This window comes from Eublepharis macularius, chromosome 15, assembly GCF_028583425.1.
Source record: "Eublepharis macularius isolate TG4126 chromosome 15, MPM_Emac_v1.0, whole genome shotgun sequence".
NCBI lineage: Eukaryota > Metazoa > Chordata > Lepidosauria > Squamata > Eublepharidae > Eublepharis > Eublepharis macularius.
In genome coordinates this window covers 58522069-58533591 of record NC_072804.1, presented here as the reverse complement: position 1 = coordinate 58533591, position 11523 = coordinate 58522069, and the positions used below count along the sequence as shown (strand labels likewise).

The 11523-nt window shown below is 65.1% G+C and overlaps 2 protein-coding genes across 7 annotated transcripts; one reads left to right on the top strand and one right to left on the bottom strand.

Moving 5' to 3' along the window:
- Window positions 1-748: 748 nt before the first annotated feature.
- Window positions 749-3239, bottom strand: YIF1B (Yip1 interacting factor homolog B, membrane trafficking protein). 2 transcript variants are annotated; one of them, XM_054999090.1, is made up of 8 exons: window positions 3114-3239; window positions 2821-2957; window positions 2607-2711; window positions 2393-2471; window positions 2236-2293; window positions 1792-1947; window positions 1515-1608; window positions 749-1288 (listed from the first exon to the last, which is right to left on the bottom strand). In XM_054999090.1, exons 1-8 carry the CDS (start codon window positions 3151-3153, stop codon window positions 1133-1135), a joined length of 825 nt encoding a protein of 274 aa, XP_054855065.1. In that variant the 5' UTR covers window positions 3154-3239; the 3' UTR covers window positions 749-1132. The 2 variants fall into 2 exon arrangements, with proteins under 2 accessions (XP_054855065.1, XP_054855066.1); XM_054999091.1 differs by having other exon boundaries at window positions 2393-2462.
- Window positions 3240-5718: 2479 nt separating this feature from the next.
- LOC129343075 (potassium channel subfamily K member 6-like) lies at window positions 5719-11505 on the top strand. Of its 5 annotated transcripts, none has more exons than XM_054999075.1 (4): window positions 5719-6162; window positions 7006-7126; window positions 9771-10166; window positions 11096-11505. In XM_054999075.1, the coding sequence occupies exons 1-4, from the start codon at window positions 5853-5855 to the stop codon at window positions 11364-11366; spliced, it is 1098 nt and encodes a 365-aa protein (XP_054855050.1). In that variant the 5' UTR covers window positions 5719-5852; the 3' UTR covers window positions 11367-11505. The 5 variants fall into 5 exon arrangements, with proteins under 5 accessions (XP_054855050.1, XP_054855048.1, XP_054855051.1 ...); XM_054999073.1 differs by having other exon boundaries at window positions 5720-6162; window positions 10648-11204; XM_054999074.1 differs by having other exon boundaries at window positions 6072-6595; window positions 10648-11204.
- Window positions 11506-11523: the final 18 nt, after the last annotated feature.

Here is an 11523-nt window from a genome sequence, read left to right as displayed (position 1 = left end):
TGCTCAGCTGCCCCTGCTGTCCTCGGGATGCGCAGCTGGAGGAAGTGGCGATGAGGCCAGTGCCTCCCCACCTTTGCCTGGCAGCACTGGGGCAGAGAAGTTTTGATCCCCTAGGCCTCCGTGGTCTCTACCTGGATGTCGGAGACCATCTCCATGGAGGCTTGGGAGGCAGGCAGCAGCTAAGCTTACAGTACAGGCTCCGCCTGGCAGTTGCTCTCCCTTCGTCTTCTCTGCCCCCACAGCCTCCAGGACAGCAGCAGCAGAAGGAAGGAAGGGAAGAAGCCGGAGGCCAAAAAGAGGCCCCTGAGAGACAAAGTGCCACTTCCCCAGGCCGTGGCTTCAAACCATGGCCGTGTTAAGTGCCAAACCCCCACCATGGCAATCTACTTGCCCACAGCTAGGAAGCTGTGGATATTTATGTGGGAGGGGGCGGAGAAAACTTGCCTAGGAAAGAGAGAGGGGTACTTCACAGAACTAAGCACCTGAGAAAGGACCCCTGTCTGGCCCGAGGTCTCTGGCAGAGCTAACCCCTCCCACCAACCGACCCCCCTTGGAGCAGACACCATGGGGGGGGGGAGGTCGTTACACAGGAAGGTGGCACCACAAGATTTCAGCTTAGGCCAGGACAGCTCCTGTTAACGAGGAGCTCGCAAGGCCCACATCCAAAAAAGCAGTCCCCTTCCAGCAGCTATGAAGCTGCTTTCTCCCCACACTCTCCCCCCCTCTTCAAGAAGCTGAGTGCTGCTGCCAGCCTGGGAGGTTTTCTCTTTATTAGCTTGATGTTGGTACAGAAGTTACCTACCAGACAACACCCAAACTTGTGGAATTTAACACAAAGGTGGTACTGGAGATTCTGCCCCCGCCAGTAACACTGGCACACAAACAATTAAGGACATGAACAGACACGAGGAGGCAACCGGGACCCCCCACCCCAAACCACCGCCATCCAGCAAACTAAGAGGTCCATGCGGGAGGGGGTGGGTGGGAGACAGCCAGCCAAAGGCCAAATGCTGACTTCAACAGCTGGGAAGGGAGGGACAGAAGAGTCTGCCTTGTGCACGCCCCCCCCCCACACTAAAGAAGTCTGGAGTTGCAGTCTGGTGGCTGGCTCCCAGCTGGAAATTCACCAGCCTCAGCGGACCAGGTGGAAAGTGAGCCAGTACATGAAGAGTGGCTGTAGGCCAGCCACAGCCATTGTCAGGTACATGCGCAGCTGGTTTTTAGCCCCCCGTACCAACACCCCTTCTGCAGCTGCCTCAGACAGGATTTTCAGGCGCAGTGTCCGGATCTGGGGCAGGAAGGAACAAGTGCTAAGGAAAGGCCCTGCATGGAGGTCAAGTGCGGGGGGGGGGGCGGATTTGGCCTGCTGCAACAGGCAAGGAATCTGAGGAGCAGAGGGCTCCCACCACAGATGCTGCCTGCTCCAAACCCCACACCCTCCCCTGGCTTTACGAAAGATTGGCTGAAGCAGCTGAAAGAGGAGGCCCACGGCCTCCAAGACCGGCAGCACTTACCATGAAGACGAAGATGGAGAGGCAGCACCAGCTCAGCAGCAGGAAGTAGCCCGTCTTCCCAAAAAGCAACCCAGCCACAAGGCCCACAATCATCCTGGCACAAGAGGAAAAGGGTCAGGCGATGTGGCTGTCCTGTCCCCTTCCCCCCCCCCACACACACTCAGGCATCAGCCCTGAGGGGTATGGAGGCTGCTCTGCCTGCCTCTCTATGCCAGGCTTCATCGGGCATATTGTGTGGAGAGGGGACAGAAGTGGGCCCACACTGAGCTCTACTCACCCAACGTATTTGTACCCTGAGAAGGCAACCAAATCGATTGTGGTCAAATCGGTGTTGACTGTCACAAGGTAGAGACCCAGCAGAATGGCCAAGACTTCCACAATCAGCCAAGCCAAGGCCGAGCTGGCCTGCAGGCCCAGCAGGTCAGGGGAGAATCTGCATGGGTGTGTGAGGGGTCAGTTAGAAGGGAGGCCACTGCAGCCGGGGCAGCAGCAGGGCGGAAGTGAGACTCTCCAGTCTTCCGGCACGGAGGAGGGAGCAAGGCCCAGGCAGACAAGGCTCTCAGGGGCGACCCAGGACTGCTGCAAGGGCTTTGGAGATCAGGGAACTTCCCAGGCCTTCCCTTGCCCCCGCCCTGCAAACTGCAAAGGGGAGGAGGGGAGTGCATTCAGGGCCAGAGTTGCAATGTCTGCAGTGGGGAGGCAAGCCCCCGGCCTTTCTCACCTGTTCTGCGTCCCCAGAGCCAGCCCTGCCACCAGGATGTAGGTGATGAATGCCATGACTGTGAGAGAGGAAGGGGGTTAGCCGTGCCAGGGTGGGCAGGAGGGGTCTCCCGCAGGAGCAGCCAGCCAGCCAGCCCTCCCGCAGCCCAGGGGCCCACCTGGAATGTAGAGGTCCGGGGCGTTGACGTCCAAGCGGGGGGCCACGGGCCTGTCCTGCTGGTACTGCACCTGCCAGTCCTGCCCAGAGGCGCAGGGGGGGAGGGAGGAAGGGAGGGAGGGGGGCGTTGTCAGCGGCCGCTCGCCAAGGGGCCCGGGCGGGGCCCTCAGCAAGGGGGCCTCCCCAAGGGGTCTCCCCGCGCCGCCCCCGCTCACCTGGTGCAGGAAGGGGAAGAGGAGGCGGCCCAGCTTCCTGCCCACGTAAAGGCTGTCCACCGCGAAGTAGTACTTCAGCCGGCCCACCGGCACCAGGCGCTCGATCTGCGGGCAGCAGGCGGGTCAGCGGGCCGGGCCGGGCCGGGCCGGGCCGGGGGAAGGGGGGCTCCGCCGCGGCCCTCCCGCCGCCCTCCCCAGCCCCGCGGGCACTCACGTTGCGGTCGACGAGCGCCTTGCCCTGGCTGGCCAGGGAGCTGCCGTAGGCGGCGGCCAGGCTGGAGACGGGCGCGGGGGCGGCGGCGCGGCTGGTGTCCTCGAAGAGCGGCGGGGCGGGCGGGCGGCGCTGGGCGGCTGCGGGCGACAGGCAGGCTACAGGGGCGGGCGGGCGGGCGGGCGGGCGGGGGGTCCCGCGGAGGGGGGGGGTCCTCGCCTCCCGCCCGCCTCCCACCGGGAACCGCCTCCCCCCGCCCCCGGCCCCGGCCCCGCCCCCGGCCCCGCGACACTTACGCGCCCGGCCCGGCCTGGATCCGCCGCCGGCCGCGCTCATGGCTGCTCCGGGCGGGGCCGAATGCGAAGACGACGCGCCGCGATGGCGTCACGCGGGCGACCTCCCTCGGGGCGGAAGTGGGGCGGGAGCTAGGAGACGGGGCGCGCGTTGACGTCTGGAGCGGGGAGCCGGACGGTCCGCGGCCTCCCCGGGAGCTTTCGACCGGGTCCTTTTCCCGGGCTAGGCGGCCGCCCGGGGGCGTGACAAGGTCCTCTGCCGAGGGGGCGACCTGGACCTGGCGGCTCCCGATATATCGTGTGGATGCCATTCTCCCGGTGGAGGCTGGAGATCTCCCGGAATCACAGCTGATCTCCAGGCCACAGAGAGGAGCTCCCCTGGAGAAAAGGGCTGCCGGGGGGCGGGGGCTCGATGGCAGCATGCCCAGCTGAGGTCCCTCCCTAAACCGGCTGTCCCTCGGCTCCACCCCCCAAACCTCCAGGAATCTCCCGACCTGGCGCTGGCACCCCAGCCAGGGGCACAGATGGCAGCGAGGAGGCAGGCAGCGCCCCCGAGGGTCTCTCGCCGCTGGGCCCCGCGGCTGAGCAGGAGGGGCGATCCGTGGGGCTCCTGGTTCAAAGGGAGAGAACTCGCGGCGGGCGTCGAAGAGGCTGCAGGCGACGCCGCTGAGCCCGGCGGGGAGGCGTCGGGGAAGCAACGCTCTGACTCACCGAGGGCCTCCAGCTGGCTGGGGCGCATCTGCCGCCAAGTGGCAGCCGCCCTATGGCGCCCCCTCCCCGCGCGGGCAAGGGAGGGGCAGAGGCGGTTTGCCAGCGCCGCCCTCGACCGAGCCTTCCTTGGTAGCCGCCCCTCCCAAGTACCGGCCCTGCTTAGCTGACCAGATCTGACCAGGTCGGGCTGTCTTGCCTTCTCACCTGGCTACTAGCTTAGCTGGTTTATTTGTGTCATTTATAGTCCGCCTTTCTGAGACTCACGGCGGACTGCATAGTGCGCAATCAGTAGAGTCAATATCAAGGACATTTCAGTAAACAATGGCATAGGGTAAGTAAATACAAGTTTACAAAACATAACAGGAGGCAAAAATTCAAGACAGAGTTGAAGAAACCCTGAAACAGAGTATAACCAATTAAAAGAGGATGGGGCCAGTTCATTAAGAAATCCCTCCAGCCTAGGCTCTAAGCCAGAATGACTGAATGGAGCCTCTGTGCCTCTACTTGCAAACAGCAGCTGCTTGGTGGGAAGGAGGAGGGAGCCTCCATGCCCCCTTGCAAGTTCCAAAAACGGCTCAGCAAAGGGGCAAGGACCCAGCGTGGTCCCAAGAAGTCCAGCCCTTTTTGCCCTCTTAACTCCCCTGTAAACTAGGCAGGGGGCAGGGTGCCAGTCTAGTCTTGCTGTGACCCAGTTGAGAGGCCCAACTGGGCCCCAGGACAGGCATGTGATGTGATGCCTGCTGCCCTCTCTTAATGCCTTTCCGTCAATAGACTGTGGACTGTCCAACCCACGTGGCTGGGGGGTGCAGGGGCAGAACACCCTTGCTCTGTCCTCCAGCAAAAGAGGACCCTGGCCCTGTCTGGCTGCCTCTGGGCAGCATTATCTTGTCCCTTCTTGCAGGCCTGGCCATGGGGCCAGTCACCCCAAGGTGACTGGTTATCTCTCGCCTCCCTTCTTGTTTCCTCATTGCATGCTAGCCCCTCCTGCACAGTGGTGCACTTAAGCCCAGAACAGCCTGCAATCCTGTCCCCTGGAATCTGCCCCACAACCACAGATATCTGTCTCCAGAGTGCCCCCCACCCGTCACCTGAGTGGCGGTGGGGATTCCTCAGCAAGCCAGGCCAGCGAGCCCCTGGGCCAGCCTGTTGCAGAGGGCCAGGGAAGGCAGTCGCCCTTCCTTCCAAAACCAGCGCTGCAGAGCGAGTGTGTGGAGGGAAGACCCAAGGCTGACCAAGACGTGCACGGAGGGACCCCAGGCGGCTGCTGCTCCTCCGGTGCCATCCGGCCCCATCTCCGCAGGGAATGTGGGTCGAAACTTTGCAGGAGGGGGGAGGGGGGGAGGAAGAGGCTGATCCCACGGAGCCACACCCGGGACAGCCACACCTGCCATCTTGGCCTGCGGAGGTTCAGCACTTCCGTGCCCGGAAGAGGTTGGGGGAGCGCGGTTGCCGGTGGGTCTGGGTTTGGCTCCCCACAGCCAAGGAGGGGCTGCCGGGTGCCAGGCCTCCCGACCGCTTGCGCTCAGCCAGGCGCTCGCGCATCTTTCTTTTCCCGAACGGAAAAGGCCTCTCATGCTCCGCGCCAGCTCAAATGCCCCCGCGCCCTCGGTCGGCAGGCTCCAGGAGCCAGGGAGGGTCGCAGCCCTCGGGCGCCCCCCTCCCACGGGCCGGCGGCTGCCTCCGTCGGGCCGCGTTGCTGGTCCGGCGGCCGTCCCGGCCAGGCGCCCCTGCGCCCCCCGGCTGCGGGGAGTGCCGCCTTTTCAGCCGTTGCCGAAGTTGGACCCTGGGCGGCCCCACGGGGGTCGAGGCCCGGCTCCTACCGAGCGCAACAGGAGTCCGACCCTGGCCCCGCCCGACGGGTGGGGCTTGGCTGCCGCCGCTGCCTAAGAGGCTCGCCCACAGCCCGCCTGCCGGAGACGGGGTGGGGCGGCGGCGGCGGCGGCGGCGGCATCAGGCCTCGCCTCTCCTTCTCCGACCCCGGAGGCCGCGCGGTCCAAGTCCTGCCGCCGTGCCTCCCTGCGACGCCGGGCCATGCGCCGCTGCGCCCTGCTGGCGTTCTTCGCGCTGGGCTACGCGGGCTACCTCCTGCTGGGTGCGCTGGTCATCTCGGCCGTCGAGCGGCCCTACGAGAGCCGCCTGCGGGCCGAGTTGCGGGAGCTGAAGGCAGCCTTCCTGGACAGCAGCCCGTGCTTGCCCGAGGCCGCCCTCGAGCGTTTCCTGGGCGCCGTCCTGAGCGCCAACCGCCACGGCGTGGCTCTCCTGCACAACGCCTCGGCCGCCCCATCCAACTGGGACTTCGCCTCCGCCTTCTTCTTCTGCAGCACTTTGATCACCACCGTCGGTGAGTGAGAGCGCGGCCGGCTGAGCGCGCAGCCCGGGGGCCTCCCGGCGAAGAGAAGCGGCGACGGCGGCACTTGCCTCCCCCACCCAGGCCGCTCTGTGGCCCTCCGGACTCTGGCTGGAGCCTCCGGGTCGGTGCTGGCCCGCAGCAAGCCCGCCCCAGCCCTCCGCGGGCTCCAGGCGGAGGGAGGCTAGTCGCCCTTAAGCACCCGGGTTCCGGCCGCTGATGCATCGCAGGCCGACCGCCCGGAGGCCTCCGAGGCGCCTTACGAATCTGGTTCCTGGGAGCTGCTCTGCGTCCCGGCCTGGCGGGCTTCCAGAGGCAGCCCTGCCAGCCCTGGAGCCCAGCCCGATGTCTGGCCCAGCAGGCCAATGCGATGGCTGCATCGGCCTTCCGGGACCTGCCTGCGCCCCCCTGGGACTATTCCTGCAAGGTTGGTTGTGAGAGGGAAACCCCAGCTAGGGGTGTGTGTGTGTGTGCAAAGGGTCACATCTGCCCAGGCCCTCCTCCTGCTTGGGCCGGTCCTTTCCGGGTCACAAGTCCCAGCAAAGGGCAGTCCAGCGCATGGCTCCTTCTTTGTGTGTGCCTGGAGGACACAACCCCCCCCCCCAGGGAACCAGGGTCCGGGTCTCGGTTCCACTGACCGAAGGAGTGCACGTGGGCTCTTTCCTACCGACTGTGTGTACAGAAGGCTGGACGTGTGTTCATTGTAACAGGTGAAGGGGGCTCCCGTGGGTCTGGGGAGGGGCTGCAGCCCAGGGGCCAAGAGCTTGCTCTGCCAGCAGACAGTCCCAGATGCAACTCCTGGCAGGCTCTCTAGTTTAAAAGATCTGCTGGCCGCAGGTGATGCAAAAGTTCTACCAGTCAGAGACAGGACTGACCTGCAGAGGCCAAGGGTCCGAGTGACTCTGTGGAAGGCTGCTTCCCACTGCAATCGTGGTCATCTTCACAACCACCCTTCAAGGTAGGCTGATACTGTGATTGTTGTGGGTTTTCCGGGCTGATACTGTTCTCCCCTGTTGCCCCTGAGGCTGAGAGGCCTTTCAGACCCAAGGGCCTCAAGGGAGCCTGTGGCTCAGAGGAGACTTGGAGGAACTGCCCTGGCCCTCGCCTCCCTCTCAGCAGATCTTCCCTGCCTGGATCGCGACATGCAGGCACTGGACTGACCAGTAGAGCCAGTCTGCCTTGCGGTCGCTGTGGCCCAATGGTCCGAGCCTCAGTAAACTTTCCCCCACTGCATTCCTGCAGTGCCTCCTACAAAGAACAGCAGTGCTCTCTTGAACACTTCTGTCTCGCCTTTGAGATGCCAGGGAATCCTGGGCAGACCTGGTAGGGACGGGACTGAGATGAAACAGGGGCAGAAAAGCCCCCCCCCCAACCAACCTGAAGTCCATCCTCCTGGAGAAGGGGAAAGATGTCCTAAGGCGGAAACTCAAGAGCCCTTCGGGCCGGATGGGACTCCCCCCATGCCTCCTGCAGTGGCGGAGTGGAGCAGGTGTGGGGCTGGGCTTCTTGCCCCAGTGGGTGGGCAGAAGGCTGTCTGCTGCTCCTCCTTGGCAGAGCCCTGGTCAGGTGCCCAGGCGCCGACACTCCCTGCGCTGCCCTTCATTTTAACTGGGTGTTTGTCAGCACTGTCAGGGTGGGGAAGAGGGTGGCTTTGGCCTTGGCGCTTGTTCCTTGACGGCCTTCTGCAGCAGAGGCCAGGCAAGGCTGGGGAAGGAAACTGCGGTCTGTTCTGGGCACTCGTTTCCTGTGAGTGGAACCGCCTGAGCAGAAGAGAAGGTGGCTGGCCGTTGAGGCTTCTACGTGGGCAGACAGCGGAACGTGGGCTGCAGGGTGGCCTCTCTCCCGCGGATGGGAGGGGGTTGGCCTGCTCTGCTCAGCCCCACCCGCCCAGGGAGTGTTCCCTGTGGAGGCCTTCCAGTGCACCAGTGAAATGGGGCCTATAGAACGGGGAGGGAAGGCAGGCCCCCTCAGCTCCACCTGCTGGCAGGACTGAGTCAGAGCAATCGCCCCGGCACTGCTTTCCAGGGAAGGAGCATGCCAGCCCACCCCCAGAAGCTGAGGCCTTTGTCTGGGGGCCCTCCCTCCCTCCCTGGAGTCTGGGGTGTGTGGCTGCACTCTCCTGGGGCACCCAATGATGCAACCCCACCTGGCCAGGCAGAGTCTGTTTCCTGGGACTGGCACCGTGCCAGAGCTGTGTTTGCTTATATCGTAATACCCAGGTTAGGTAACTTGTCAGCTAGGGAGCGGCTGTGCCACGTCCTGCCTGGAAGCACAAGTGGCAGAGTAGTTCGGATGCTGGGCTGTGGTTGCAGGAGCAGCACCTGGGATCAGCTGTTCTTCCAAGGGAAGGGGATCTCCGGACCGACACAAGCTGAACTCTGCCGGGAGCAGAGTTCAGGCTGCAGCCAATGCCAGTGGGGCTGAGCCAGGAGACTACGCTGGCAGGCAGCCCTGCTTGCGACACCAAGGCAGGGCAAGTCTAGCGCTCCTCCCCAACCACCCCGAAGCCAGGCCCAAGAGTCTCTTCCACTTGCCCAAAAGATCCCTCCCAAGCCGGACTGGAGCAGGTGGGGGATGGAAGCGAAGGGCTGGGCTAGAGATCTCCCAGCAGGGATTCTAGTACCACCTGGACTTGCAGCCCTGAAAATGGGAAGGGGCCCACAATGCCCACCACTTCTGCTGGACAGCTTGGTGTTCTCCTTGGGAGCAGCTGCCTCACTGGCACAAACCGGGTCTGTCTCCTCCTCTGGGCACAGGCTATACAGAGGAACAAAAAAGGTGTTGGCAGGTTTCTGCTGCCCCTCCCCCCCCGGGTAGTGCCAAGGCAACACCCCCAGAGGAAAGGCCAGGGGGCTCCAGGGGCAGAGGCCCTCCCCTCCCCTGGGGCTCTGCCACTCACAAAGGCCTCCATTCAGCTGCCTCGTGCGGGTCAGCTGGCCCAGAGCGGCGCGTGCCGGGACCTCTGTCTGGAAGGCCGCCCCAGACCGGGGCGCAGACGGGGACGGGGGCCTTAATCCGCTAAGCGCTGCGAAGGGCCGGGCCGGATTAGCGTGCCTGTCTGCCGCGGGCGCAGGCGCTCCAAACGCGGCTCGGCTCGGCTCGACTCGGCTCAGCCGCGGAGGCGCCCCAGCCCTGCCGCTGCCCTTCAGGAGCCTCTGCGCCGAGCCAGGCCGAGGCCCGCCCTGTGGCTGCCCCTCGAGCCCCTCCGCCAGGGCCCTCCCGGGGCCTGTGGCCGCGCCTGGAGCGCAGCGCCGTCTCCACCCGTCCCTCGGCGGGGCCGGAGCGCGGCGGGCGGGCGGGCGGGCGGGAGAGGCCTCCTCGCAGCCACCGCCGCCGCGGGCCTCCTCCTACTTCGAGCGCGGCCCTTGCTTGGGGGCGGGCCGAGAGCGGGGCAGCCCCGGCGCTTCCCAGCCCACCTCCGCGCAGCCGGCGCGAAGGCACGACGGGGCCCCGCCGCGCCTGGGTACCCCCGCAGCCGGCTTGCCCCGCTTCTCCGGCCAGGGCGCCGCGGCAGTGCCCGGCCGGGGAGGCGCGCGGGACGGGAGGGCGGAGGAGGCCGGGCCGGGCGCGGCCGCTGACGTGTCTCTCCCTCTGCCCGCCAGGCTACGGCTACACCACGCCGCTGTCGGACGCCGGGAAGGCCTTCTGCCTCTGCTACGCGCTGCTGGGCGTGCCCTTCACCATGCTGGTGCTCACGGCCACCGTGCAACGCCTGGCGGGCGCGCTCGCCGCCGGCCCGCTCGAGCGCCTGGCGCTGAAGTGGGGCTGCCCGCGGCGGAGCCTCTCTTGCGGGCACCTGCTCCTGCTGGCCGCGGGGGTGCTGGCGGCCTTCTTCCTGGTGCCCGCCGCCGTCTTCAGCGCCCTGGAGGAGTCCTGGAGCTACCTGGACGCCTTCTACTTCTGCTTCATCTCCCTTTGCACCATCGGCCTGGGGGACTACGTCCCGGGAGAGCAGCCGGGCCAGCGCTACCGCCCTCTCTACAAGATCTGCGTCACGGGTGAGCCTCCCTCCCTCCCTCCCTCCGCGGGCAGGTGCAGAGCGGAGGGGGGGTCTGGGCCGCGGAGACCCACCGCCGCCGGGGCCCTTCCCCTCGGCCAGAGGCAGGCGCACGCCCTGCTCTGCTCCCCGCACGGCCCACCGGAGCTTCGCCTGTGGTCCGGAAGCTGAGCCAGCCGGGTCCCAATCCCTGCTCTGCCACGAGGCTTGCTGGGCGCCCTTGGGCCAGCCCCACAGACTGCGCCTGTCCTACCTCGCAGGGTTGTCGTGAGGGCAAAGCAAGCGCTTGCGTCCCCCGATAAAAAGGTGGGATATAAATGAAGCCAGTGAACGCCCACAGCCTTAGCTAGAGGCGGGCAAGGAGGGGAGCCAGCAGCCCAGGTGGTCGAGCAGGTGGTGCCAGTCTCTCATGGCGAGGGGGCGGCAGAAAAGCCCTCCCAGGTGCTGCCTGCCCATGCCGCCTCCTTGTCTCCCCCTGCCAGTTTACCTGCTACTGGGACTCCTGGCCATGCTCCTGCTGCTCCAGACCTTCCACAAGGCTGCAGAACTGCACGGCCTCTCCGACATGGTCTTGCTCCCGCCGGAGCAACCCTGCGAGGACCTCGAGCGCATCCTGGCGGCCCAGGGGCCTCCCTTGGAGCCGGAGCCTGCAGAAAGCACGCCCGTGCAGGCCCCACTCAGCGCTGGAGGGCAAGCCAATTACGCCTCCATCAGCAGGTAGCCAGAGAGCCAAGGCTGCAGGAGGAGGGTCCCGGCAGGCCTGCCCCCCCCCCGGAGGCTTCGCCTGGCCCCTGCTGGAAGGACACCCCCCCCCCCCCGATTTTCACTCCCTTCTCTCTTGCTGGCTCCCTGCTTATCCCGAACTCTTGGGTCCGAGGGATGCTGCCTGCAGCTATTCAGATTTATCTTTGCAGGTGTCTTTTTTTTAAGGTGGAGTGGTGAGGCAGAAGAGTCAGACGTTGAGCTCTGCAGCCGAGTGAGACCCCGCAGGGCCTGGGCCATTTCCTTGCTGTGGCTCAGCCTAGTGCTGGGGGGGGGGCGGGGGCGAGAGGAAGCAGCAGGTCCCTTTTCTCCGTCCTTCGCATCCATTCTATGCTGGCTGATGACCAGACCAGACTGCAGGTTTGTTGCCAAGAGAGAAAGCAAAATGCCCGTCCTGGCAAGAAGTTCCCTTCATGCCACTGGTGGTCTTCTTCTTTGAGAGAGAGGAAATGCCTTCTGGGTGTCTGTGGGGCGTGGATTTACACACACACCATTTATGGATTCTGTGTACCACTTTGTTGCTTTGATTTAAAATGTGGTTTTTATTTTTTAATAAAGTCATTGCCAATTAAGATTAACTTTGCGAGAGAGAGATG